The 27,221-nt window shown below is 44.1% G+C and overlaps 1 protein-coding gene across 8 annotated transcripts in view; it reads right to left on the bottom strand.

The window, feature by feature from the left end:
- Nucleotides 1–225: 225 nt before the first annotated feature.
- The window catches only part of LCP2 (lymphocyte cytosolic protein 2), a 622,000-nt gene continuing 595,004 nt past the window's right edge, over nucleotides 226–27,221 (bottom strand). For all 8 annotated transcript variants that reach the window (XM_086951712.1, XM_086951709.1, XM_086951711.1 and 5 more), the window contains 3 exons: nucleotides 24,014–24,091; nucleotides 4,936–5,085; nucleotides 226–465 (listed from right to left, as the gene is read on the bottom strand). In XM_086951712.1, coding sequence (XP_086807838.1) covers nucleotides 343–465; nucleotides 4,936–5,085; nucleotides 24,014–24,091 — 351 coding nt within the window. In that variant the 3' untranslated portion in view covers nucleotides 226–342. The remainder of the gene's footprint in view (nucleotides 466–4,935; nucleotides 5,086–24,013; nucleotides 24,092–27,221) is intronic.

Here is a 27,221-nt window from a genome sequence, read left to right as displayed (position 1 = left end):
ATGGAGAAATATAAGTGTACCATGAAATAAAACATGTAATTTGCTTTCTTCTACCACTGGCCTCTGTACCTTACTATGTAGGCAAAATGCCAGTTGCAATGCCCCAAAAAACAACGGCAAATGTCATGACAACGCAATCCATCCCGTTCAGCTTCTACAAACAGACCTAGGGCATGATGGACATTTTTGTTTGAAATATTCCATAAAAGTATTCTTAACTCTGGGTTTGGACTTGTAGGTCAATTTTTATTGGTATAAAGGAAAAGGATGTTCTAAACCAAAGATTAATTGACTGTGCAGATTTCTTTACAGCAAGCAGTGTTCTGTGGTTTTCCTTTGCTTCTAAGCTCTTCCGGCAGAATATTTCAACAAGCACTGATATCGCAAATCCCGGTCCTTCCCATCGATCAGCAGAAGAGGCGTCCTTGTGAAGTAGTCTATCATCTGAGGCACCGACTGGAAGTGCTAATTCAAACAGACAAATAAAAAAAAGGTGAACGCTGAACAGCTGCTGAAAGATACAAACACTTGAAATACGTTAAATATTCATGTTTTTAACCTGTAATGGGCAGGAGAACGGAGAGCTGACACAATCAATCACATGTTATCAGAGCACACTTGGCGGGAGGCTGAGTCTCACTTCCATACCCTCCTGGTCTTAGTCCTGGCACCTGCCAGATGTTTCTCTTCCCTGTCGATCGTCCTTGTACGTATGCCCCCTACATCAAGCAATACTCTTTTCCCAGCATTTGTCCCACCTTTCTCGATCCACAATTTTTCTAGAATATTTCGCACCCATCATGCCAATGCCCATTAGCACTGACTTCAGACCATTTTTGATGCTACCATCTCATTCAAACTCTGCATCTACTGGCACAGCTGCCCCTTTGAGGATGCTCTTGTGGTTAATATGCACAGCTGATATTTCATGTGTAGATGTTGACCGTGTCATTAAGTAGAACAAACATCAGCCCCTGCCCCTGCTCTTTCGGTGGTTTCACACATGCTTATAATTGTGTGACATGAACCCAAGGAGCTCTTGTGCGCTCCTCACAACCGAGGATGGGATGAGATGAAGCATTAGTGGCCACCTTGCCGCTCCCATGATCCAGTATTTTACTCCTGTAATTGTATTCTTTTTTTTATTTCTGTGCCTGAAACTGTGACTGGAGAACAAACTAGGGCAGACACACAGCAATACACATTGATGGTGAAAGAAAGGGAAAGACTGAGATTCAGATAGTTGCATGCTGATGAACAGGAACAGAACCAAGGACTGATGTCAATTCACCAACAAATGTCAGCTTCACATCAGATGCATGACCCTGCTTCACTAAATATCATGATCATACCAAGTAAACTCTTCCTGCTCCTGTACAATTGTAAAATTGTTGCACTCACAGCAACTGCACTATCTCATACTAGCCTAACTGGCATGTTCAATGTGCTTGTTGGAGAACGAGGCAGCATCTGTGAGGCCTGCACAAATAACATGACTACATTTGTCCTTCACTGGGAACCAAACACCCAATTGTAGTGCCTGATTCTCAGAGGGTAGCGTTGCAGAGCAGTCTGCGGCTTACTCAAGGGAGTTGGTATGGGTTAGTAATCACCATTTTCAGGTGCGCAGAAATAACACTCAATAATTGATTGTCCAGTCTGTACTTTGCTTTATAAAAGTAAGAGTACATTTATTAAACACAGACTACTCAATACTATGCACCAATTTACTAATATACATTAGCTGTTGGAATTACTTTGTGAAATTGCATAAAATTTCCACCCCTCGCACAGGGGGGGGGTGAGGTCTAGCATCACCGCTGCACTGAATGAACATCATCTTGCCCCCTAATGCAATTAGTTGAACATAACCTGGGGCTTGGACCCTGCGCACTGGCGCCATCCCAGTGGCGACCCCTCCCATTACCTCAACGAGCATTAAAAAGGGTACACCTGCCTTGGTGCCACATTACCCTGACAGAGCATCTCCTACTGACCATAAAGTGTGCACCTCTAAATCTTCGGGTCTAATAGTCTGGGTTGTTTCTCACCTAACAGCAGCAGCAAGAATACATGTTTAAGCATAATTTAAAATGACAGTACTTATCACAGTCGTTAACCATTATAATGCATTGCAATTACAACCTCTAAAAGGCATCACAGATGAATCACAGGATTGAGCATATACAGCCAGACACCCTAGCAGGAATGTCTAGCCACCTAAGCCCACTTTGCTTATGACTCACATTACACATGTACTTCACAATACACATGTACTTCACATTACACATGTGCCTTCTAGTCCTCCACAAAAAACAGAAATAACATTGGTCAATGCACATCTCCTGCAATTGCAACTCTTCACCTTCAGGGGATGCCCTTCTCTAGACATCCCCTACTCAACCCTTCATTCCTTAGCGTACTTCTCAATGCACCTACAGCTGTAGAACAAAAGATCCAGAAGTGTTTAAATGCTGCCTGAGCCCTTGAGGGATTATTCTTTCAGAGGCCCCATGAAACTTATGTGCGGACTGGTCTCCCTTGTGCTAGGGGAGGCTGTGTTGCTCCTGCAGCTCCCCCTGCACAACTTTTCACACATGAGGGTGACCCTCTCTGCTGGGGGCCACCAGGCACCAAAACGATAGATTTCTAAATGCCTTGCAAGGCATTGTGGGGCGCTTCGTACTCCTTTTTATGAATATTGTATTAGCGGCTCACTGGGTGTGCTGGGGAGAGCAAAGATGCTGCAGTGGCGCTGCTGCTTTTTGGTGGGGGGCCTGGTCCCACCCCGACCCCCAGGTGAGGGGAATGCGGCTCAGGGAGCCCACCGCCGTCTGCTCCTGAAGATTGTTGGGGGCCTGGTCACACCTGGGCCCCTGACTGCTCCTTCTTGGGACCCCGGTCCCACCCTGGGGCCACACATACTGCTCCTCCATTGGAGGGCAGCCAGGGAGCCCACCCCTGGCTGCCAACGCCGGCTCCCTCCGGGTCTCTCAGAGGGGGTATTCAGCAGGGAGCTGTCTTCACTGGGTCCCTGCCCCAGCCTATCACCTGTCTCTCCCCATGCGCCTCTCTTATGCTTGTGCAGAGGCCCAGGCTGCTGCTCACTGATCTTGGACTCTTGTCCTGCAGCTGTTCAGGACCCTGGGGGCAGTCAGGGGGTTCCTCCTTCCAACTGCCCATTGCGCCAGTCTCCAGTAACTTCTGCCTCAGCAGACCACACCCTAGAGAAATCTTCTCTTCCTGTGCAAGCACTTTTTAAAAGTTGAGTAGGGGGCTGACAGGAAGTCTCTGTTTGTCCCATTAAACAGCAACACATCACTTCACTGCCCCTGCTCCCTCCTTCCTGTCCAGCCTCTGGGCTTGTTCATAATGGCGGCAGCCAGGGTCTCTTGTCACATGGTCTCTGAAAAAAACCCTTCCCTCCTTGGTGCAGCCTGGTGACTGGCACCCAGTGTAGCTGCTGAGGGATGAGCCTGTAGCCCCACCCATCTTCTCCTTATAGAGAGGAGGCCTTAGCTTGTGCAAGAAAGGTTATCAATCCATCCTGCTGAGGTCAGCCTTAAGCCAGGCCCTGTGTATGGCTTACTCAGAGAAATATGACATTTCTGGATGACCCAAAAGCAATACAAATATGACTTTGGACTCTGCAGAATACTCCTTCTCACATCTGTTACAGTGGACATTAGTGCGTGTCTGGAATCTGTAGGCCTTATGGAAGTTACTCTAGCCCATGGGCTTAACGCTCCTATAGGGGAATAATGAAGTGAAACACAGTACAACACACTGACTTTCTCTGGCATGTTCCTTCCCAGTGTATAAAGCCTATTCCATGTCACCATCCCTTTCTTTATAAGTCCTGTCACACCATTCACTTTGTAGCTGCTCCTGGAATCTGCCCTGCGCAGCCCTTACACGTGTGCACATGCATGTACACCTGTGTCTGCCTGTTACCAGCCCGGTGTCCCTTACTCCAGCTGCTGCACAGTGGCCTGGTCAAGCCAGGGGGACACCAGTAAAATCCCCATGCAGTCTCCTTCATTATGAGTTTACTGTGGGTGAGTCCCAACTTGTGAAGCTCCCCCACAGTAAAAGCTCAACAATTAGGTGCTCAAAAAGCAAAAAATCCGGCCGGCCCATAGTATCAGACTCACCTTCTAACAGTGCTGATATGTAATTTTCTTCAAAAACAAAAGTAGACCACTAAAGAAGGACAACTAATGATTAACCAGGGTCACATACAAAAAAGAGAGAGAACAGTAAGGCGTTTGGTGTTTGGTAAAGGATTAAGGGTGGAGACACATAGAAAATTCATTTCAAAGATATGGGAAAAAAGAAAAGTGGAACAAAAGACGCATGGCAGAGAGTGATGACGTGCAATGAAAGACGAAGGAGGGAAAACTGGGAAATAAGAGGGTGGGAAGCTTTTGTTAAAATTCGGGCAGGAGGAAGTGGACATCACAAAGGTCTTGTAGCACCTAAAAGTCATAAGAGAAAACCACTATACTAGTTTGCAATTGGCATTAAAATATGCCAGTCCTGACACGGTGTTACTGCCTAGAATCAGGTAACCTATCACACTCATCATAAGTGCAATATTCCTTGTAAACAAACACACACCACACTGGCAGCAAGTGAAATATTCATCTTCATCAAATATATATCACACCCACACAAGTGCACTGTAGTTCCTCACCAAATATCACAATGATAACTAAAGCAATGCCTCTGGTGATCAATCACTTATCACAAGTGAAGTGAACTACCGCTTTTCAAACACACAACCCCATCAAACTGTGCATGAAAGATGTTTCAATGTCCATTACTGGCATGCTATCCGAAGAGTTGTTATAATATAAACAGGTTTATATATAAGCAGCTGAATGGGATTTTTATTCACACCGGATATCTGATAACAAGATAAGAAAACAGTACCTCTTTTCCTCCGGTTCCTAATAAGTACACTGCTTGTCGCTGGTCATAACGAATTTGAACATTGTAAACTTTATCGTTGAACAACACCATGAGTACAAAGGGTTGTGCTGTGGTTTTCTTAGAGCTGTTTCTCACCAGATAAGTGCCATCCTTAAAAAGAAAGCATTTAGAAATCATGTATATATGTGGCAACAATTACCACCTAAAATGACAAAACAAAGATATTTGCATAATATATACAAGAATTCATGATAAAGTCACAGTCATAATAAAACCGGATGAAAATAGAGGCCCCACAAATCTACATGACGTTTCTCATCACTCTTTAGATCCACTACCCTTTTCCACGTCCATGTCACCACCAATGAGATAGTGGTCCTCCTTTGTTTCCATCATTAGCCTCCTCGTAAGTGCCTAGCAGGCTTCTCATATAAGCCTCTGCCCATCTACTTAAGGTTGCCAGGATTCAGATGATGCTAGGGTGGACGCTCCACATCCTTTTCGGTGTTCAAACTATGTAATTCCTTGAATCTTGAACTATGCTTTTTGGAGCAAGAACTCCCTTTTCACAACGCTTTGAAAACCTGGCTGTTTAGGTAATATTTTGTATTCCCAGATGGTTCTACGGTAGCTGTGGCAGTGCTGGAAGGCCTTTGGGTAGTCATGCGCTATAAAAAAATGCAGAATAGAATGTTACATCAGTATCCACTGACAGTAAAAGGAAGGTGGACATGATTTTTGGTAAGACATATGGTCGATCACGCCTGCCCAATCATTGATTAATTGTGCTGGCTAAACACAACAGCCTTTAATGTATCACATTGAAGACCAAAGTGAACTCATTGAGGAAGACTCAAAGTGTTCAGAATGTCTGGAAAATGTAGAGAAGTAGGCAGGTTTGCTCTTTGATTAGGCTTTTCACTGGCTTCAGGTTTTGGTCAATGGAGCTGGAGATCGCTTTGCAACAAATGGCCTACCACTACTTCAGGATGGAATAACAGATTTTCAGACCATAATTTGAAGCGGTGCTGATACAATTCTGGCACCTAAAAGGTGTTAGTGATCAGCACGAGGATAAAGTAAGGAAGGCATTTAAATAGATCAAGCATGTCTGAGTAGTAGAGGAAAATACCTGCAGAATCTCTTCAGCATCTAAAACTAGTATCTTCAGGATGTGTTGTTGGTGATTTGAGTTATCCCAATGAAACAACACAACAGTGGGAGTAAGCAGGTGCCAGCACCATTAGTATAGAAATTTTGATTGCAGCCACTTTGGCTCTGACTATGGCAAGCATGAGCCACAGTGGCTCATTGGAGGAAGACTGACTCATTTACACACAAATTATATGGTGAAAGTCTACTTCTGTCCTCTTGGTAAAAGAGACAATGAACTAGAGGTACAAGTCTAAATTCCTGAGTATCCATCTGGATTCAGGGACAATATATATGCCCTGCTCCAAGTCAATATGGAAGAAGACAGCCTAGTCCTGCAGGAGTTAATTTTTTATTTATTTATGTTACAATGAAACGCACCCTCAGGACGTGTATTTAGGCAAATAGTGGGTGTAGAAGATGACAGCTGGTTTCCAAATATTCCTGGAGATGATGAAACTCTACAGAACAGGCATTTCATCTTGGAAACCCTGCCACATATAGATCCATGATTGGTCTGGTAGATGTTCTGTCCTTTTTAGACATCACATATACATTTATGACCCAGACACAGCTATGTTGCTGCATATGATGGACAGTCTGGATCTTAAACAACTTGTTAAAGGACCAACTCATGCAGCTGGACATACCCTGGATAGTATATTTTCAAATCATCCGGGCTTGTCATGGACGCGCCTACTACCATTGGTGAGGTCCGACCACGTGGCCATTCTATTTGAGCTCGATGTGGAGGATCAACATACAAAGAGTAGCTATCATAAAAAAATGATAGATTCTAGAACCTGAAATAGAGTCGATGGGACTGCTTTTCAGGAGCTTTTAACTTCCATGACAGGTTATCTATCGGATGGGGTTGAGGAGGCAGAGGCCTCCTACACCAAATGGCTTGCACAGGCGTGTGACAAATTAGCTCCACTTAAAACTATCCTTCCGAAAAAGACTTCATCCCTCGGCTCCATGGTATACTGGAGAGATAAAGATTCTCAAATGTAATTGTAAATGCCTAGAACAAAATTGGAGGAAAGGCTACATTGATGCTGAAAATAAATTGCATAAATCAATCCTCCAAATTTATAAGCAAGCCATTTTCTCCGCTAAACAAAACTGTTATTCTTCTTAAATTTAGTTGGTAAAGAATTCACCCAAAGAGCTCTTCCAAACGGTATCCGAATTAGCTTCCCTGAGGCAAGCTATTGTCCAACCCAGTTTAAACCTATGTGAGGAGATCGCCAAATTTTTACTTAATAAAGTGGTGAGCATATTTTTCGTCTTCAGTGGATGATGGTTCAACTATGGTGAAGGAGACCTCCAAACATACTAGGTTCTCCCCCTATGCTTTTGACAAATTACTGACTGTGCACAACACTTTGGAGCTCCTAATAGGAATTAAATCAGGTTCATCTTTTGACCCTTGTTCAGTAATGATTATAAAATTGGCCCCTGGGCCAATTGCTTTATCTCTTGCTGCCATTTTAATGGCATGTTTGAAACTGGGCAGTTTCCTAAGCAGTGGAAGGTGGCCTAAATACTTCCCTTTTTAAAGAAGCCAACTCTGGACCCCAATGACCCGAACAACTTTTGCCTGATCTCCCGTCTTCCTCTCCCTGCCAAAATGGTGGAGAAAGCTATGAATTGTCAACTCAGTGCTTTTCTTTAAGGAAGTTCCTGCTTTGGATCCCCCACAATATGGTTTTGGAGAGGGACACAGCAGAGCAGAGATACTGTGCAAAGTGTCACTATCTCTAAACTCTCCCATGTAATGCAGCGTAAAAGCTGATAATGCTTTACACAACATAAAAACTGATAATGACAATGAAACTCTAATGTGCATTTTGTGCGCAGTTAGAAAAACAACTCTGAAATGGAGAAAACAGAAGTACCAGCACCGTAAAAGTGTGCTTGGATTTGTAGAAATAGAATGATTAATGTAATAATCAATTTACATTTTTTAATAACTGATTACCTTATATTTTTAAAAAAAGTCGTTCTGAAAGGTTATTGATGAAAATGTTTCCTATGATGCAAAAATATATATATTTTTTAATAAAAACAGTATATCAATAAAGCAAACGAGTCTTACACATGATTGTGCTAATGCTAATAATGAAACTTAGCATTTAGGGTGGGCGGTGAAATCCTGGGAGCGCGTAGTTCAGCAAATTACTGAGATTCCGCCGCATAGCGGAGTTTTCACCCACCCCTTCACCACCCACCAGAGCTTACCTTCCCCTCTCTCGCTAGGACCCGCTGGCATGCCTATCCTGCTGCCCCAGAGTCCTTGTGATGTTGTTGGTTCTCAGAGATTCACCAGAATCCTCAACCAGTCCTCTTTCGTTACATTTGGACTTTGTAGAGAATCCTTGTTCGAGGCAGTTGGGGCTTCCCAATACACCCAGGACCTAGGGGGGCTTTGAGGTTCCGTGACAATTGTAAGTGGTGTTTTCGACTCGCACGAATATGGTCGAGTCTGGTATCTATGAACCGCAAATGACGAGTTTAGTAAGTGTGCGCAGTTTCGCTGTGCTAACTTAGACCGTTCGTTTGTTACGTGGGTTTTTCATCTGTACCCACGGGTTCCATCTTAGATACGGCATCCATTTTGTCTCTTGCCCTCAAGTAGCCAGCGAACGGACGCTGTCCGCTTCGCGACCCTGGGACTCCCAAGATATTTGCGGAAGACACATGTTCTTTGTAAGTGTCTTTATGACGAGGGGGATGCTACTGTAAGGCAGGTGGCGCCGCTCGAGGCTCATCTTGCCGCACGGACTTATTGTCTCAGCCGTGCATCTCATTAGGCACGTCCCTTTGATGCCTGTATCTCGTGCTTCCCGACACCTCCCCTTTTACACCCTTTCCGATCTCCCCACTGTCTCCGTCTTCCTTTGCACCTGTCTTTGTTCCTATTTCCGATCTACTTTACTGCTGATTGGAATTTGCTAATGGTGGGAAGATGGGTTTTTACAGTTGGGAACCGCCAATTGTTTCCGCACTTATGATCCGGACCTCATGTGTTTGAAAGCGACCAAAGCGACCCCTCTGGGGGATGATGGTGGGAACCGGGTTGTAAAACTTTGTGTACCATGTTACCCTATGGGTAAAAACTGTATAAAAGGAGCGATCCACAGAACCAATTTGAAGCAGTCTCCCCGAACTACACTCAATGTACTTCCTGTGATTTCTGTTTTCCCTGCAGCAAATAAACCTTGAATCTTTGACGTCAGAGGAAGTGTCCCGTGTCTCTGTGACTTGTACGCCGGAGCAGGTTACCCACGAAGGTTTCAGGTGTTGTGCCCTGGCACCGCTGGGTCCAAAAGAACCCAGTCCTTCAGTTGGCGCCCAACGTGGGGCTGCATCAGTGGTACCGGTCCAAGCCCGACGATCGTGAGGAACTTCGTGTGAAATCTCCGAGGGAAGGTGCACTCCGCTTCATCGATCCTGTTGTCGAAATAAGTGGCCCGAAGACTTTTCCCGCGAAGATTCCCGCCTCCTGACGGCTGTGACGGACTGCTGCCCTGACTGTAGACCTGTTTTGGCGCCTGGCGTAGACCTTGGTATAGCGAGACGATAGACGGGCCTTCCTGGTGACGCCATCGATCTTTGAGTTAAGTATTTGTGGGTCGCTCCCATAGTTCTTGGTTGTTGACACTTTAGCGAGTGTCTTTGTTGTGCACGCTGTGTGAGTGTTTTTGTCGGTGACACTTTGCTAGCGTACTTTGTTGTTGTATTTGTTTGACGACTGCAGCCGCCAAAAACCGAGGGTTTTGTTCTTTGCTGGGACTTGGTAAATCCCGTAACCCTTGAAGTTTGTGAAACTCGGCTAGTGTGCAAGATGCCTGGTCGCAGTACTTTGTTTAGTTGTTTCAGACCTTGTGGTGCGGATTCCCTGCTGGAGGACTCGTGTCCGATACCTCCAGTTGGAACTCCTACTTATGACTTATATAGCAAACATGGGCTAGGCCCGATTGCTTTTAATGATTATTGGATTAAATATACAAAGAAGGACGGCGATCTTCGTTGGCCACCTCACGGTAGCTTCGAAGCGTCGATCTTAGATAATTTGGAAATAAAGTTGTTCGAACGTAAATCAAGGCCGGCCATGTTTGATGCCTTTCGGTTGTGGCGCAAAGAAGCCCGACAGAAAGAGCTCAGACAGAATAAACGTAGTGAGCGAGATAATGTTGCTACCATTGTAAAGAAAGCTGAGCAGTTTCAGCGTGATAAGGAGGATAAGGATAAGGAAGTGTTTGAGAGATTACAGCGTATGACCATAGATAAATGTTATCCTGCTTTACCTACGGAGTCGGATAAGAAGGAAGAGGCAGTTGAGGATCCTTTAATGTCCTATCTTATGAAGTCGCCACCTCCGTACGTTCAGGGTACCGCAGCTCCTGTGGTCCCTGCCGTACCTGTTCTTCCACCTATTGTTCCTCTACCAGTTCCTCAACTTGCACCCGTTCCTCCGACTGTTTCTGCTCCTTCGTCTGTTTCTATTCCTACTGCTCCTCCGCTTCCACATACTCCTGCTCCCGCTACTGCTCCTGTTCTGTTAACCCCCGTTGTTGCTACTGTCTCCACTCCTTCTCTTGTTAGTCCTGTGTCTTATCTCTCTCCCTCTACTCGTAGTCGTAATTCTCCTATTGCACCAAGTTTTTTTCAGTCGCTTGGACCTGTTTTTGGGTCTGCTGGTTCTGATGGTCCTCAGAGACGTAGCCAGCTTCCTGGTAACAGGGAACGCGCTGCGCTATATAATATGGCGATGGGTTGGATGGACAATCCGCAGAGAAATCCGCCCCGAGTTGTTCTTGAAACGTTTAGTCAATTCAACATACCAACTCAGAGATATGTGTTTGACGAAATGTGTAAGTTACTACATGACCAGATAGCGGCCGTTGCGCCTGACGAGGTGCTGACCGCCCTGTCTAATCTTCGGCTTCAGTTCGCAGCTGGACTGATAGTCGATACTAATGTCCGACGTGCTATTGAGCAGTTGCTGTCTTTTCGTCTCGCTCCTATTCCTCACGCACTGTTTGTTGAGGATCTTGAACGCCAACAAGCCGAGTCTGGCCAATATCCTATGCGTGAAGTTCCGCCGGTTTGGGTACCCGCTGATAATACTAATGTTAACGCTCCAGTGGCGGCGCATTTCCAGAGAATATGGATACATCTCCCATGGAAACGATCGGAAGTGCTTCAGGTGAAACAATCTTTGCCCGATCCTCGCAAAAATCCTGCTGGGTATTATAAGGAATTATCGCAGCTCGTAGATGCTACGGTGATGAATCTTGCCGATATCGACATGTTGTTTGGCAACGTCGTACCACAACCGGTATGGGCTAAGATTCGTCACCAAGATCACGCAAATGAATTGGGTGGTGATTGGAATGCCATTACAGCGGCAGACGCTGGACAAGCGGCTGCTACTAAACCCGATCAGTTGATTGCTGATCTTCCCCAGCGAATCATTACATTAATGAAAACGCTTATGCCAGCTACGAGGGTAAATTGGGACAAGTTGTCAGCTTGTAAACAAAAGAAAGATGAGAGTGTTTCCGACTTCTTTACGAGGTTTGAAGAAGCATTCATTGATCATAGTGGACAGGATGTGGGTACTGAGGGTGGACAGAGGTTGTTCGTGGATAAATTTGTGTCGAACTTGTTGCACGATTTGAGCTATAAATTAAAGAATTCAGAAAGTGCATGGGCTGTTTCTACTTCAGCTCAGATATTGGCTACGGCACAATATTACGAAAATAGGGAGAAAGAAGAGAATGACCGTGCTGACAAAAAGACAAAAGAACTGAAAACTAAAGTGTTGTTGCAACAAGCGTATCCGCCGCGTTCCAATCAGAATGCGCCTCAACAGAATAGGTCGCAGTCTCAATCGAATAGATCGCAGTCGCGTAACGATTCCTCTTTCCAAAGATCATCGTTAGGGTATAATCAATGTGCTTATTGTAGACAAGAAGGACACATTAAATTCAATTGTCCTGCTTTAAACGAACGCAATAGTGGTAATTCGTCTAAAGGAGGCCGTGGTGGTTCGCAGCAGGCATCACGTGGTAGAGGTCGTGGTGCTCAAAACGATCGCTCAGACAATTCATTTAGTTCTAATAATTGTTTCGATCAACGTGGATCATCGCAAGGACGATCTGCGCAGTACAATGTAGACGATTATTACGTCGATCAGGGAACTGACGACAGTAATTACTAGGATAGCCAAAGACAAATGGAGGGAGTGGTATCAGTTCCGGTTGATCAGAGAGGGCCTTACGTCGCAGTTGCTACATCGGGCGTCGTTGAGCCTTTTCTGTTGGACACTGGTGCAGCGAAAAGTTCTATCATGCATTCGAAACTCCCTGGCGCACCTTTGTCTGGCTTAACAAATGTTTCCGTTGGATTCTCTGGCGCCCCCGTTAGCAATCCAGTTTCTCGCCCTTTGCCCCTTCAAATTGGGCCACGTGAGCTCGAAGCTCCGTTGATTTTGACCACTGGTTGTGGCGAAAATCTTTTGGGTCTGGATTTGCTTAAACGTTTGTATGCAACATTGTATTGTTCTCCTGCGGGTGTAAAGCTTACGTTAGGAGAGAGGGTTGTCTCTCCCATGTACTTGTCTCTCGACAAGCTCCCACCGGAATTGAATTCTCTTCCTGTGTCTTTGTGGGCGACGGGTCCAAATGATGTGGGCCTACTTGATATCTCCCCTTATGTTGTTAAGTTGAAAGCTAATGTGCGGCTGCCACGTATTCCCCAATATCGTATCTCCCTTGATGGTGAACGAGCACTGTTAGCGATCATTTATGATTTGATCGAGAAAGATGTTATTGAGGAGACTCGGGGAAACGTGTGCAACAGCCCTGTACTACCCATTCTTAAACGTACTGATCCTACGAAACCGCCTGTTTATCGTTTTGTTATCGATTTACGGGAGGTAAATAAAATTGTGGTTCCTCAATTTCCTGTTGTGCCTGACATCACGGCGCTACTGACTCTGATTCCAGCTACTGCTTCATGGTTTTCGGTGATTGATTTGAAAAACGCCTTTTTCAGCATCCCGATTGCCGAAGAGAGTAGGGACCTTTTCGGTTTCTCTCTCGGTGGACGTAGCTTCCGGTTCAAACGCGCTCCTCAGGGCTACTGTGAAAGTCCGTCTATTTACAGTCAAGCCTTGAAGGGACAACTGGATGCGTTTAGGTTGCCGGTTGGTGCGGCTTTAATCCAATATGTTGACGATTTATTGGTGGCTGCTGATACTCAGGACATTTGCAAAATTGCTACGGTGTCGTTGCTGCAACATCTCTGTGAGTTAAATCACAAGGTGTCACCTTCTAAACTCCAATATTGTTGTCAAGAAGTAACCTATCTAGGTCACTTATTGTCAAAGGAGGGAAGGAGATTGACCCCAGAGAGAATTGCAGCAATTGCGCGAATGGCTGTGCCACAAACCCAAAGAGATGTGCGTGCCTTTCTAGGTATCACGTCATATTGCAGGCAATGGATTCCTAATTTTTCATTGCTAGCGAAACCATTGGTGGCTCTTACGTGCAAGGATGTTTCAACTCCTTTACCATGGACGGAAGAATGTCAGAAAAGTTTTTCTGAATTACGTGATTCATTGTGTTCGGCCCCTGTGTTAGGTACCCCTGATTACAGTAAACCGTTTACGTTATATGTTCACGAGAGGGAAGGTTGTGCTTTGAGTGTCTTAACGCAACCTTTTGGTGGTAAGCAACGTCCATGTGCATATTTTTCCTCGACCTTAGACCCAGTAGCTAGAGCATTGCCGAGTTGTTTGAGAGCAACTGCGGCAGCTGCGGTCTCTATCCGACAATCAGCAGGATTGGTCATGGATAATATGCTTACGGTGATGGTTCCGCATGCAGTCGATACTCTGTTGAATCGTACGAAAACTCAGCACTTGACGAGTGCGAGGTTATCTGGGTACGAATTGACGCTTCTGGCAAGCCACATTCAGATAAAACGTTGTAATGTCCTAAATCCGGCAACTTTGTTACCAATTAGTGCAGAGTCAGATGAAGTAACAGAACATGACTGTTACTTGCGGACAGAAGAGGAAACAAAGGGTCGAGTGGACCTTAAAAACACCCCATTGGAAAATCCGGACGGCACTTTGTATGTGGATGGGTCATGTTTCAAGTTGCCGAATGGCGATGTGACTACTGCTTATGCTGTTGTAACGTTGAATATTGTTGTTGAGACTGCGAGATTGAATCAGAATTCTGCCCAGGCTGCAGAATTGATTGCTCTCACTAGAGCATGTGTGTTAGCAAAAGGGAAACGTGTGAATGTGTACACCGATAGCCAGTATGCCTTCGGTGTAGCGCATAGTTTTGGACGATTGTGGCGAGAGCGTGGTTTCTTGACGTCGCATGGCACGAAAATACAGCATGGCCAGCTTGTGAACGATCTTTTGAATGCGTTGACGTTGCCTGCACAAGTTGCGATTGTTAAATGTAGTGCGCATCGTAAAGTGACGGATGATGTTGGTCGTGGTAACGCGTTTGCAGATGAGATTGCTAAGGAGACTGCCCGGAACCTTAGTACTCGAATGTATGTGACGAGTTCGGTTAGGTGGCCTACAGAATCAAGTACGTGTGAAGATACTGTTGAGAGTGTGAAAGCAATTCAGAATGAGGCCACTGAGACTGAAAAGATGAAGTGGAAAGAAAGTACGGGAAAGTTGGACGTGAATGGTTGTTGGATTGATTTGTCGGATCAGAAAAGATGGATGTTGCCTGATGCGTATGTGCTGGCCGTTGTGACAATGGCACATGGGTTAGCACATATTAGCGCGAAAGGTATTTGTAAATTGCTGTCGCCTGTGTGGAAGAATGATGGAATTACAAAATGTGCTGAACGTCTGGTGAAGAATTGTATGGTGTGCATAATGTACAATCCTGGAAAAGGAACCCCAACTCCCCCTGGCAGTTTTGCTCCTCCTTCGTATCCCTTTGAGGTGATCCAATTGGACTTCATCCATATGGAGCGATGCAATAACCTGAAATACGTTTTGGTTGTGGTTTGCGCATTCTCCCGATGGATTGAGGCCTATCCCCTCAAAGATAATACTGCTTTGTCTACTGCGAAAATCCTACTGAAGGAATATTTTCCTCGGTATGGAATGCCTAGAGTTGTGTGGTCAGATAATGGAAGTGAGTTCGTTGGAAGTGTGATGAAGAGCGTGTGTAAGGGCCTTGGAATTAATCAAAAATTCCATAGCGCCAATCATCCCCAGTCAGCTGGATTGGTTGAAGGGTACAATGGTACCCTTAAACTAAAGTTAGCGAAGATTCAGGCTACGACTGGTCTTTCGTGGCCTGATGCTTTGCCTCTAGCATTACTGTCAACTAGGGCGACTGTACACTCCCGAATAGGGCTTAGTCCCTATGAGATAGTGTTCGGCCGTCCTGCGAATGTGTGGGGGGTTCCTAGGCCAGGAATATTCTCTGATCTTGAGTACCCGATGTTGATTGACTACTTACATGACTTGACTGCTAAACTGAGGTTAATTCACCAACAGGTTTACGACGCCTTGCCAACGCAGACGGAGGGTCCAGGCCACCAGCTCCAGCCCGGGGATTGGGTGGTTACCCGCAACTTCTCACGCAAGAATTATCTGGACCCCCGATTCACCGGACCGTACCAGGTACTCCTGGCCACGAGGACTGCCGTTCGTCTCGAGGGACGGAAGAATTGGGTACATGCTACCCATTGTAAGCGAGTCCCTATTCCTTTGCCGGCAGACCCGTGGGTAAGGAAAGGCATTGCGTCAACAGAAACAGAAACGTTGCCGGCGTTTGTACCTTTTAGCGACGCACAGCTTGTTGGAGAACGCTCAGCGCAGCAGAAAGCCACTGTTGAACATCTGTCAGCAAAAGACTCAAGACCAGAACAACGAACTGATCAGCAGGACGCTGTCTCTTCAACAGATCCTTTGTTCGACGAGCAGACACGTCCTGGGAAACATCGATATTCTTTGCGATCTCACACTAAGGACAAATAAAATTTTTTTGCATTGCTGTAATCGACAACTGCAATATCCTCGTTTCCCATGATCAATTTTGAACATTCATATCATTGGAATTTTTTTGTACATATGTCGAGCTTTTTCCTTGTATCTTTTTCCTTCCACAGCTGAGAAATATTGTGCTAAAATATATACATATTGTGTATTGAGGGCCGTAGGGCCGCGCGCGTACTTCCTTCTGGACAGTAGGTCTTGACGCTAGGTTAAAGGCCGTCGGTTCCTAGGAACTCCTGGGGATTGACTATTGCTGCACAGAACGAAGTGCGTCAAGAAACGTTGCGGACGGTCGTAGGGAATGGCATTTTCGAAGCTAAATGATTTGGAAGGAGCTCAGGCATACAGATTCAAGCTGCAGCAACTCAGTCGTACCAAATGTTTCATATTTCAATTGTTTATGTTATTTTTGACTGCTTCTGCATTTTTGGCGGGTGGGGTGTATTCCACTATGTCTTACTTCTTACCTGCTACCCCTATTCCTACTCCTCACCCTAATCTCACCACTACTGCTTCTCCCCATTCTTTTCACATGTTACCGGAACACGAGCAGGCTAGACGTGTAGAATTCCGCAACAATTCCTTTATTCAGCTCCTTCATCAGCATCAGTTAGTGGTTAACACTACTAATTGTTGGGTGTGTGGGTTGATGCCACATACTACGGGTAAGGGAATTCCGTATCTGGTGTTACCGTATAGTTCCCAAGGGTCAGCTCGAGCATTCCAAACAATGTTTCGAAGCGCACTGGGTTTCCACCCCAATCGAGAACCACGTTCCCCCAACTCTGGTCCTACCTCGTATCAGAAGCTGCTATCAATGGCAATAGAGGATATGGAAGATGAGATCCATGATCCTTTTCTTATCCCTGAAGAAGAGGTACGAGCTTATAGGGTCCTAAGTAGAGGGGAATACAGTATGTTCACTAGTGAAAAGCAGCTTAAAAGCTCGCCTCCAATATGGGTCGTACCCCACACTGGTAATTTGTGTCTCATGGGTCGTGGCCAAAGTCCGCAAGCCCGATTTGGAGACAGTGCTTGCACTGAAACCTACGTTGTGCCGATGACCCCGTCCCCTGTGTTTCTGGCTGCCAAGGGTACTTACTTTATCTGTAATGATCGTGCATACACATGGTTGCCCACAGACTTTATGGGTACATGTTTCATTGCAAATCTGTTGCCTCCGACGTTCACTGTGGATGCCGATTATCATAAGACTAGAGTTGTACGAGGCATAATTAGCGAAGAAGATACTGCCGGTCAAGAGGCAGGAGACTTTTTCAAGGGTTTCCTCCCGTTTTGGGGACCTATGGTTAATAGTAGGAACCTGAGACAGTTGACTCGAGTGGTGGAATCGACAGCTAATGTTACTGCCAGTGCCCTTGGTAATATCACCACAGAACTTCAGGCGGAGAGACTTATGACGTTACAAAACCGTATGGTTTTAGATGTCGTCTTAGCAGATCGCGGTGGGGTATGTAAGGTGATCCATTCGAGCTGCTGCATTTTCATCCCAGATAATGCTCCTACTGTCTATCAAGCCATCTCGAAGTTGCATAAGATCTCCGAATCCATACACGTGGATGTAGGGGATTGGACGCTACTTGGATGGTTTTGGGGCCTGATGTCGACTTGGGGTTGGAAAATTCTGATGATCATTGGAGTTGTGGTAGTGTTCCTGTTCACGTGTTGCCTTTGTGTACAGTGTGGTCCTGCCTTATGTGGCCTCTGTGCTACAACGTGTATGAGACAACCATCTGTTACCAAGGGGACTCGATTGGACAGAGCTATGCTACAACAACATCTCGATGGTCTGATGAATATCGAATATGATTCCGACTAGTGCTTGCCTACATGAGGGCAAAAGGAGCGTCTGAGGTTCCGTGACAATTGTAAGTGGTGTTTTCGACTCGCACGAATATGGTCGAGTCTGGTATCTATGAACCGCAAATGACGAGTTTAGTAAGTGTGCGCAGTTTCGCTGTGCTAACTTAGACCGTTCGTTTGTTACGTGGGTTTTTCATCTGTACCCACGGGTTCCATCTTAGATACGGCATCCATTTTGTCTCTTGCCCTCAAGTAGCCAGCGAACGGACGCTGTCCGCTTCGCGACCCTGGGACTCCCAAGATATTTGCGGAAGACACATGTTCTTTGTAAGTGTCTTTATGACGAGGGGGATGCTACTGTAAGGCAGGTGGCGCCGCTCGAGGCTCATCTTGCCGCACGGACTTATTGTCTCAGCCGTGCATCTCATTAGGCACGTCCCTTTGATGCCTGTATCTCGTGCTTCCCGACACCTCCCCTTTTACACCCTTTCCGATCTCCCCACTGTCTCCGTCTTCCTTTGCACCTGTCTTTGTTCCTATTTCCGATCTACTTTACTGCTGATTGGAATTTGCTAATGGTGGGAAGATGGGTTTTTACAGTTGGGAACCGCCAATTGTTTCCGCACTTATGATCCGGACCTCATGTGTTTGAAAGCGACCAAAGCGACCCCTCTGGGGGATGATGGTGGGAACCGGGTTGTAAAACTTTGTGTACCATGTTACCCTATGGGTAAAAACTGTATAAAAGGAGCGATCCACAGAACCAATTTGAAGCAGTCTCCCCGAACTACACTCGATGTACTTCCTGTGATTTCTGTTTTCCCTGCAGCAAATAAACCTTGAATCTTTGACGTCAGAGGAAGTGTCCCGTGTCTCTGTGACTTGTACGCCGGAGCAGGTTACCCACGAAGGTTTCAGGTGTTGTGCCCTGGCACCGCTGGGTCCAAAAGAACCCAGTCCTTCAGCTTTAAGGTGGATAGTACTCTGGCTTTAGATTGCGAAAGGATAGAAGTATTCCTACACCGCTTTGGAGACCCTCGTAGTGTCACCTTCAAATGGGTACAATGGATGCACCAAGAAACCACTAACTACCTTGCTGTTCATGTTTTCTTACTTCTACAAGTTTCTCCAAATAGAAGGGCCTTTCATGTACCATGCGTGATTATGAATTGATGATTTAAAATAATGGAAGATATTTTCACACGGCTCAATAAAACTTGTTTTAGCAACCTATGAAGGAGTAACGGATGAGTTTGCCCCACCGAGATTCAACGTCAGGAACCGTGGATGATAAAATAGTGGGTATCTTTCGAGAGGGCGTTATCCCACTGAGCTTTAGAGCCAGCTGTTTTTCTCATTGCACGTGACAGGCTGGGTTGCAAACAGAACCTGTGTCCCTGTCTGACTCCCGATCACTGCATGTGCAGACTGCGGACTCGCCACCTCCCTGCTTCCTGATACACACAATCAGATGAGGCGGGTCCTGCGTGCACACCAGAGCTTCAGATATACCTCAAGGAACAACACAGGAGCCTGCACTCAGTACAAGTGAATGACTGACTAGAGGGGGCTGAAAGGTGGAACCTCCTGTGCCTCTCTCTCTCTCTCTTCAGTGTGTTGCAGACCCTCCTTGCCCATCATTCACACTCGGCTCATCCTGCACCCCTTCTTGTGGGCTGGTGGCCCTCCTTGCCCGCATTCATCATCTTCGGCCCTTCCAGAGCCTATAAATAGGATGCTACTGCTTTGAAAATATTTGTGCTTTTATTTAGGCGTAACAATAAGGTTCAGCTTGTTGTGTCTGATACTTATGTCTATATTTGTAACTTTGGGTAAGAAGGAGTCCGGGGGGCAGCACTCACACATTTTTTGCACACTCACATTAGAGTTTTGTTTTTTGATGAAACTGTGCTTTGGGTGGGGAGGGGAGTCAGCTCCTGCTTTCACCACACTCCCAGCTCCACATGCTAAACCACATGTAGCCCCTCTGCTCTCATAAAACAATACTCCAAATGTGGGGGAGGGTTGGCTGCAAAAAAAGTGTTAACCCTTTCACTGCGGACTGTGGGAGAGGAGCACAAGGAAGGGGAACTGGACTCTCTGAGATGACATGTGCATGGACCTGTGGCTGAGGTTACCAAACTTGGTATGCTGAGGGCATGCAGCGACCCTGAGCTCAGGTCTCACCCACCTGGTGGGGGTCAACGGTGATTTCTACTGTGAAAGGACCCAGCACGGGTAGTGATCCCTCCTTCTCCGGGCTGCTGAGTGCTGAGCAGCTAAGGAAGAGGTGGCCGCGTCATCATCACACATCTCTGCAGTGCAGACATAGCTGGGTGCTGTAACATGCAGGTATGGTTGGGATTTTTCAAATAAAGGTGGCTGTGAGAATGTTCAGAGAATCCGGGTGAGACTATTGATGGGCTCCAACTGTAAAAATCAAAACCTTTTACCTGTTAGTAGGGTGGAGCAGAACTCAGCGGAATTCCATTGAATTTTAATGCAACTCTGCGGAATTCCGCGTAGTGCAACTCCGCAAACTCCACCCACCCTTGCTTATCATCTTTATTGCTTTCAATGTAATGCACCTTAGCAAATGAGAATTTGGTGCAATTCACTTATAAAATATAAAAGTGATTCATACTATTGAAATCCTAAAATTCTTAAAAACACAATTTTATATTGATTTTAACCCCTCCCACGCTGGTGACGGAACTGCTCCATCACGCCCCTCGGGTGGGCTGTGCTGGTGACGGAACGGTTCCGTCACGGCCCGCTACCGCGCCTGTGCGGCGCTGATTTCGCGCCTGCATGGCGGGTTCTATTGACCGAGCGGGGCCATGACGGAACCGCTCCGTCACAAGCACAGCTCACCCGAGTGGCGTGACGGAGCTGTTCTGTCAGCAGTGTCGGAGCGCCGTACGACCCCTTGCCACTGCAGCGAAAGGGTTAAGAATACTTTGCACGTATGTACTTTAAAAATTGTGGTAGTAAGCCATATCTACATTTGAACATTTCTATGCAATAATCACTGACAAACATTACACATGTTTCTTTGTATGATATGCTTGATTTATTTCATTATGTTTGAACTTAATTGTGAAAGTATTTTACTAAATAAGAATTCTGACTTTAAATTGTATAGACAACTTTTTCCCTTAAGCTACATTCGTTCATAGCCTGGTGTGATGTACTGTTGCAATGCGAAACATTCCAAGGCAGTTGCTACAATTCAATTTACATTAATCTTGACATAACAGAATATCTGGGGGATGACCCAAACTCAGTGCAAAAGAGTGACAACTATTTAAAACATATAGAGTTCTTTTATTTAGATTTTATCTAAAATTGGAAACATGGTAAAAAACCCACAATACATATAAAACACATTGGTGCAATATACATCTGATGCACTGTATTCACCATAAATCACGATGGGTGAGCACTTATTCACAAAGAGACATATATATAATAGTCAGATATATACATACATAACATCAACTAATATAAAAAACAAACAGTTATAAAACAAAATTGATGTAATGTGGCTGGGTGATGAAAGTTATCAACGCGCGTTTCGGCACAAGGTGTGCCTTCATCAGGAGGGCCACAAGAGATATGTCAGAAATGTACTAGGTTAGTAGATGACAAGACTTTTTCAAATGAAAAGTCCACACGCGCCTGGATGTGAGTAAGATTGTCAGTGCTGGCAAATCTTGCTGTAAACTTAAATGGGGCGGATCAGGACTCACAAGGTTTAAGTATGTACAAGACAGCTGCAGAATAGCCTCAAAGTCACAGGTTGTTTTATTTTCTAATAAGAAAATCTCCAAGGCAGTGAGGGAGCACTCTACGGGAGGAAAGACTGTTGATTGGGGCCAAGTATGTCACTGTGGGTACTACCCCCAGGTTGCAGGCAGTCGCGTGCCGACACTTATAATTATATAGCTTAAGCTAGTAGATGACAGATGTGACCGTAGTTTTCAACAGGGGCACTAAAGATGAGTTGCAGGGGATCATGAAGATAGCGTAGATGGCATGTCCAATGTGGTAGATGGACGTGTGAGTACTCGGGGGAGAGGAAGGGATGAGCAGCGGGATAAACTCGTACTGTCGCTATTTGCGGGGTTATGAGTCGGGAAACACCATTATTGAAAGCCATGTGATGTACTTTTGCTACATTGTCACAATATTGCTTCTTTTAAAATGTTCACACCAAATTCCTAAAGGACGAAATACTTTTTCTTTGTCTTTCTTTATGATTGAAACCAAAAGAATATGAACTTTTGACTTAATACATAAATAGCAACAAAGGAAACAGGCTCTTTGTCAACTAACTTGTGAGGATGCAATGAACAGTTGTTTCTCATAAGCAACATGGGAAAATATGTTGGAGTATCAAATTTGTACCTGTGTTGAAGAATGTTCACATCACAATCAGACCATGGTATGGTGACAACTGATGTCACAAATGGATGATTTGGAGTATAAGTGACTTTCCAAGGAGGAGGAGGCAATCATCTCTTTCTTTCACCACATCCTCCAGGTCCGCAATTGGTATACATTTTTCTCCATCCTCCATTGCTGACTGCCTGCCAAACTATCTTATCCACGTCTCTTGCCTTTTTCCCTTTGCTGGTGAACTTGCCTGATGGACGATTTTGAGCTGTCTTTTGAGAAACTGAACTGACTATCCTGATTATAGCTCCATTTCCCTTTGCCCGTTCCCATGGGCTTTTCCTTAGTGGACTCTAACTTGATACATTTGCCCATGCTAAGAGACTTTAACTTGAACCATCCTCCTACCTCTGTAGTTGGAAGGTAACCTTAACCTGAACCATCCTCTTTGTGGATTTTTGTATTTAGAAATAGATTTATTTTGACCAAATGTATGGTTTTATACTACATGCGATAAGACTCATAACTGAACTGCCTAAAGTGTTACTTATATGCATTGATTTTGGATCTTTAATACAATAACCAAATTATCTGAACCTGTAAAAGTCTCTATTAATTGTGTCTTTATGTTCTTTCTACGGAAACTGTGTTTATAATTATCTGATTTCCAATGCACAATAGAGAGAACTATAGTATTCAAATGCATTCTCTAACTTATGAGTTGGCTACCAAATATTGGTCTTCATTGGGTGACCAACAGTTCGACACCCAAGTTCTCATCCCTCACTGAAATGAGCATAGTCCATTGGAGGACCATGTCTCAGTGGGTAAAATATAGAACCTGAATGGAGTGACTAAGTTGTAAAGTCATTATTATGGACAGTACCAAAGAAGCAAAAAACTACCAATACATCACAAAACAATGAAAATCAAATCAGGTATGTTGGGCTTCATATTGGCCTGGGATTGCAACGTATTGGAATCTCCATCGAGGTTAAAAGAGCTTTCAATTTCAAGACAATGGGATGATTACAATGAATGACCCATCCAAAATCTTTATCTGTCCGTGAGAAGAACGAGTAAAAATATTTACAATGCAGAGGTTTATGTAGAGAAAAAAAGAGAGCTAAAAGTTTATGACCCTTCTTCCAAGAATGCCAAAGAAGGTGCTAGAAGGTATTTTAGGGGTTGCAACCTTGCAGAAATGTGATCTTCTGACCAGTAGTACTGCAATAGTTCTGCACTTTAAACTGAAGTCATTTTCCCAAGTATAGATGTATCATCAATTTGTGGGTTTGAGCTGAGAGATAATGGATAAGGCTGATCAATGAAGGATGATGAACAAGGAATACGAAGTGGGGTGATTAGAACTGTGGGTTGAGAAGTGGGAATTAAAGAGTGAGCAGTGAGAGATGAGGAATGAAGGAGTATGTCCTAAAATGGATTCTGTATATTTCAAAACAAACACATGAGGCTGGGGTTAGGTAAGCACATTGGTGGGATACAGTAAACATGGCACAGTTATCTGCAATTTTAGGTTGGTCATGTTTCTAATAAGACATCAATTTTAAGAACATGTTTTTAAAACACTAATAATAATAAGGAAACACAGAAATTATAATCATTACTTCTTAAATAATATACCTGGTGTATTGTTCTCAGGGCTTCTTCTGCATCTTGTCTACTGATGTTTCCAACATACCATTCTTCATCCAAGGAGCTCTGAAAGTGGAAATGTATGATTTGGGTATTTATCCTTGGATTGAATCTATTCTATTCATATTTGCTTGCTTTCTGGTTTCAGACTATTTACTTCACAAACACTGGCATGGTTTTAGAGACTTCAATGAACTGAAAACTGTCTTTCATGGCGAACGAGCCTATAATTTCCTAGGTTTTCTGTTAAAGGGAAGAATAGATGTGTGTAAGAAGCATTTTAGAAATTAGGAATAAATAATCAGCTTTAAAGAAAATTTTAGAATATATATTGAGTGACTAAAGTTACGGTACTTAGCAAAACATTTTCCTGCAAATAAAGTTGCCTGAAGTTTACAAAACTTTGCAACATTTGCACAGAGGTATATTTGTAACATTTTAAAAACTTTCCTTGAGAAATGTTATTTTGCCCATCTAAGAACTATTTCCTTTCGCAGGCAAACTCTAAAAAATTGTAACATTTATATCAGCTTACTGTGATGTAGCTCAAATGTGCGAATTCTGCAACAAAAACATGCAGATGTTTATAAGAAATGTTCCTGTACACTTGACTTTACTACCCTGTCCCTCTGGCAGACTGACATTCTTTAGCATTTTTATAGGTAGTTGGAGAGCAGACATTAGCTGGTCGAGCAAAACATTTTAGATGCTTGTTTCAAAGCCTTACCATGTTATTGGCCCTAAAGCTGGACTATATAGAATCCAATGAGCTTGTATGGTGACAGCATGCCACACAACAGACCATTGTGAAACAATACATAACTAGAAGGTTCAAATCAAGATTTAATAAAAAGAAAATGTTAAATGTATTATCTTAAAAGAACAATTGTTCATGAAAAATTAAGGCTAACAATATATAGAATATTAGCTCAGGTATTCCAAAAGGAAACAGTGGAAATGAATAATTATATAGCTGTCCCCAATGGCGTTTGAAATAATTCCCCTAAAATAACTATGCTCCTTCGGGGGAATATCAACTTGCCCAAGTTTTCAGGTGAGACCGACACACATGTGCCCACCATTACATAGCATTAAGAACCAGTCTTTTGGCAGAAATCTTAACTTGTACTCAACTTTTCAGAGACAGCAAAATCAGTCAATGAATATGACCTTGGAAACTTGGTCGGTAAGGATTAAGTAAGAAGAAAATTCTGAAAAGACACGTTCCAGCTTGGAGATGATTCTTTTTGATGACTGATGCAGTATATAAAGTCGGTGCATGCCCTTGGTACTTTCTTTCAATTGGTTTGCTCATTAAGGTCTGTTTTGAGTTCAGTACCTTCTTAGGCCCTAGATATGTGTCAGTAGGCGTTCAAAGTATTGCATCACCAGGGAGACCTGTCTGAGTAGGATTCCACACAGTTGAACTATGGTCACTGCAGCGCTTGCTGGGCAGGTTTTGCTGTCCACAAAGACCCTATCTATTCCTAACAGCTACTGCTAAAACTCCGCAGTCTTCAGAAAGTTCTCACAAAAACAAAGTTTGTAGCATCCAAGAGTATTTAAGTAGCAGTAACATACAGCTGCTTCTAGATCCTCAGGTCTAGTTTTAACAAGCTCATTAAAAATGGACACAGCATCTGGAAGTTTAACAAATACTATACAACGCATCCAAGGTCCTTCCTAATCTTCAACATTGCCAGGTCTACGTCAGAACTTAACGTTCAAGGAAGGAGGCTACTCTTTACTCTAAACCACACCACAGCGCCATACATAGGATTTAGGTTAAAGGTCTCCACAATTGGGTGCTGGCACAATAGCTGACCACTGGGCTTAAAAGTAAATACTGGAGGCAATTTTCTCTAGACATGACAGCCAGCTTTAATCTAAGAGTGGTGCACTCAGAACTAAGGCTGCTCCTCCTACTATTCTTCACCAGAGAGAATAAATCATCCGCTTTTCTTTTACTAAGGAAGACATGATTCAGTCACCCATTTTTAGACAGCAAACTAGTGTCAGCGTACAGAATACCAAGAAATCAATTCCTATCTAGCCCTAACGTGACCCACATCCATTTTTGCCAAAATGTGAGGTAATTAATGCCTGTGAGAGTTTAATTCCTATCATGGAGTTCTCACTTGTTAATTCCTCCCTGACCAAAGTCATATCCTTGAGAGCAAGACAACTCTTTTTCTTTTAAATTTGTCCACACATAGAACATCGAGGACCTTTCCCGTCTCCATCATAGTAACACAATTAAACACTGAGAGCTCATTCTAGCCCACTTTGGGAATTCCAACACTTTACTTATCTGAAACTCAAACACGGATCATCAAGATTTTCTGTGTGCAAACTCTCTCTAAGCCACTGCCTCCAGGACCCAAAGTTCCTAGCAATCAAACTGGCTATCCACAGTAGATTTATTAGTCCAAGTGATCAGTTATTGAGGGGTGTTAGTTTCTATGCTGGAGCGCATCCTTCCCAGGAAGACAATTCAAAGGTTTGGTTCTGAAAATCCCAAGTATTTCCTCCAGAGGTGCAACAGGAAATTGGTTTATCCATTTTCGTATTTTGAACAATTGAATAGGGGTGGTGCTGGCCCTTTTGATTTGACTGTGTGGAATTTTGAATGATTTTGGTAATTCCACATTACTCTTTGACGCAGAATTACTGATAATTATGCGATTACCCTTCCCTGCGCAATTAAGAGTAATTTTGGGGAAAACAATCCTACTGCGAGAACATAATGGAGTGGCCTCTCACACTTCCTGTTCATGTTCTACTGCATGAGCACTGTTTCAAAGAGCAAAATGCACCCACCCATCCATTTTGAACAGTTGGGAGAAAATCGTACTCCAGGAGCACTCACTATTTGTGTTCTGTTGCTTTTAGCACAATTTCACAGAGCAAATTGCTCCCTTGTGTCCAATTTGGACGTGAATGGGCATTTTTGAGCTAAGAAATAGCACTAAACACAGAATTACTCTTCTCACGTAAATCTGCATACTTTCATGGAATTTCTGGGTAACGCTGATTGATTATGCTTCATTGAATTACATGAATTACACCCACCCCTACATTTACTTCATAATATCCAGAAATGTCACTAGATATGGGACCCCTGCTCAAAATTAAACAAAAAAACCATTACCCATGCCAAGCACACCTTAAGTAGCAGGAGAATTATGTCTATAAA

The sequence above is a fragment of the Lissotriton vulgaris genome, unplaced genomic scaffold (assembly GCF_964263255.1).
Source record: "Lissotriton vulgaris unplaced genomic scaffold, aLisVul1.2 SCAFFOLD_1103, whole genome shotgun sequence".
In the NCBI taxonomy this organism is placed as follows: domain Eukaryota; kingdom Metazoa; phylum Chordata; class Amphibia; order Caudata; family Salamandridae; genus Lissotriton; species Lissotriton vulgaris.
Note: the sequence above shows the minus strand (reverse complement) of the source record. Positions and strands in the feature narration are given on the sequence as shown.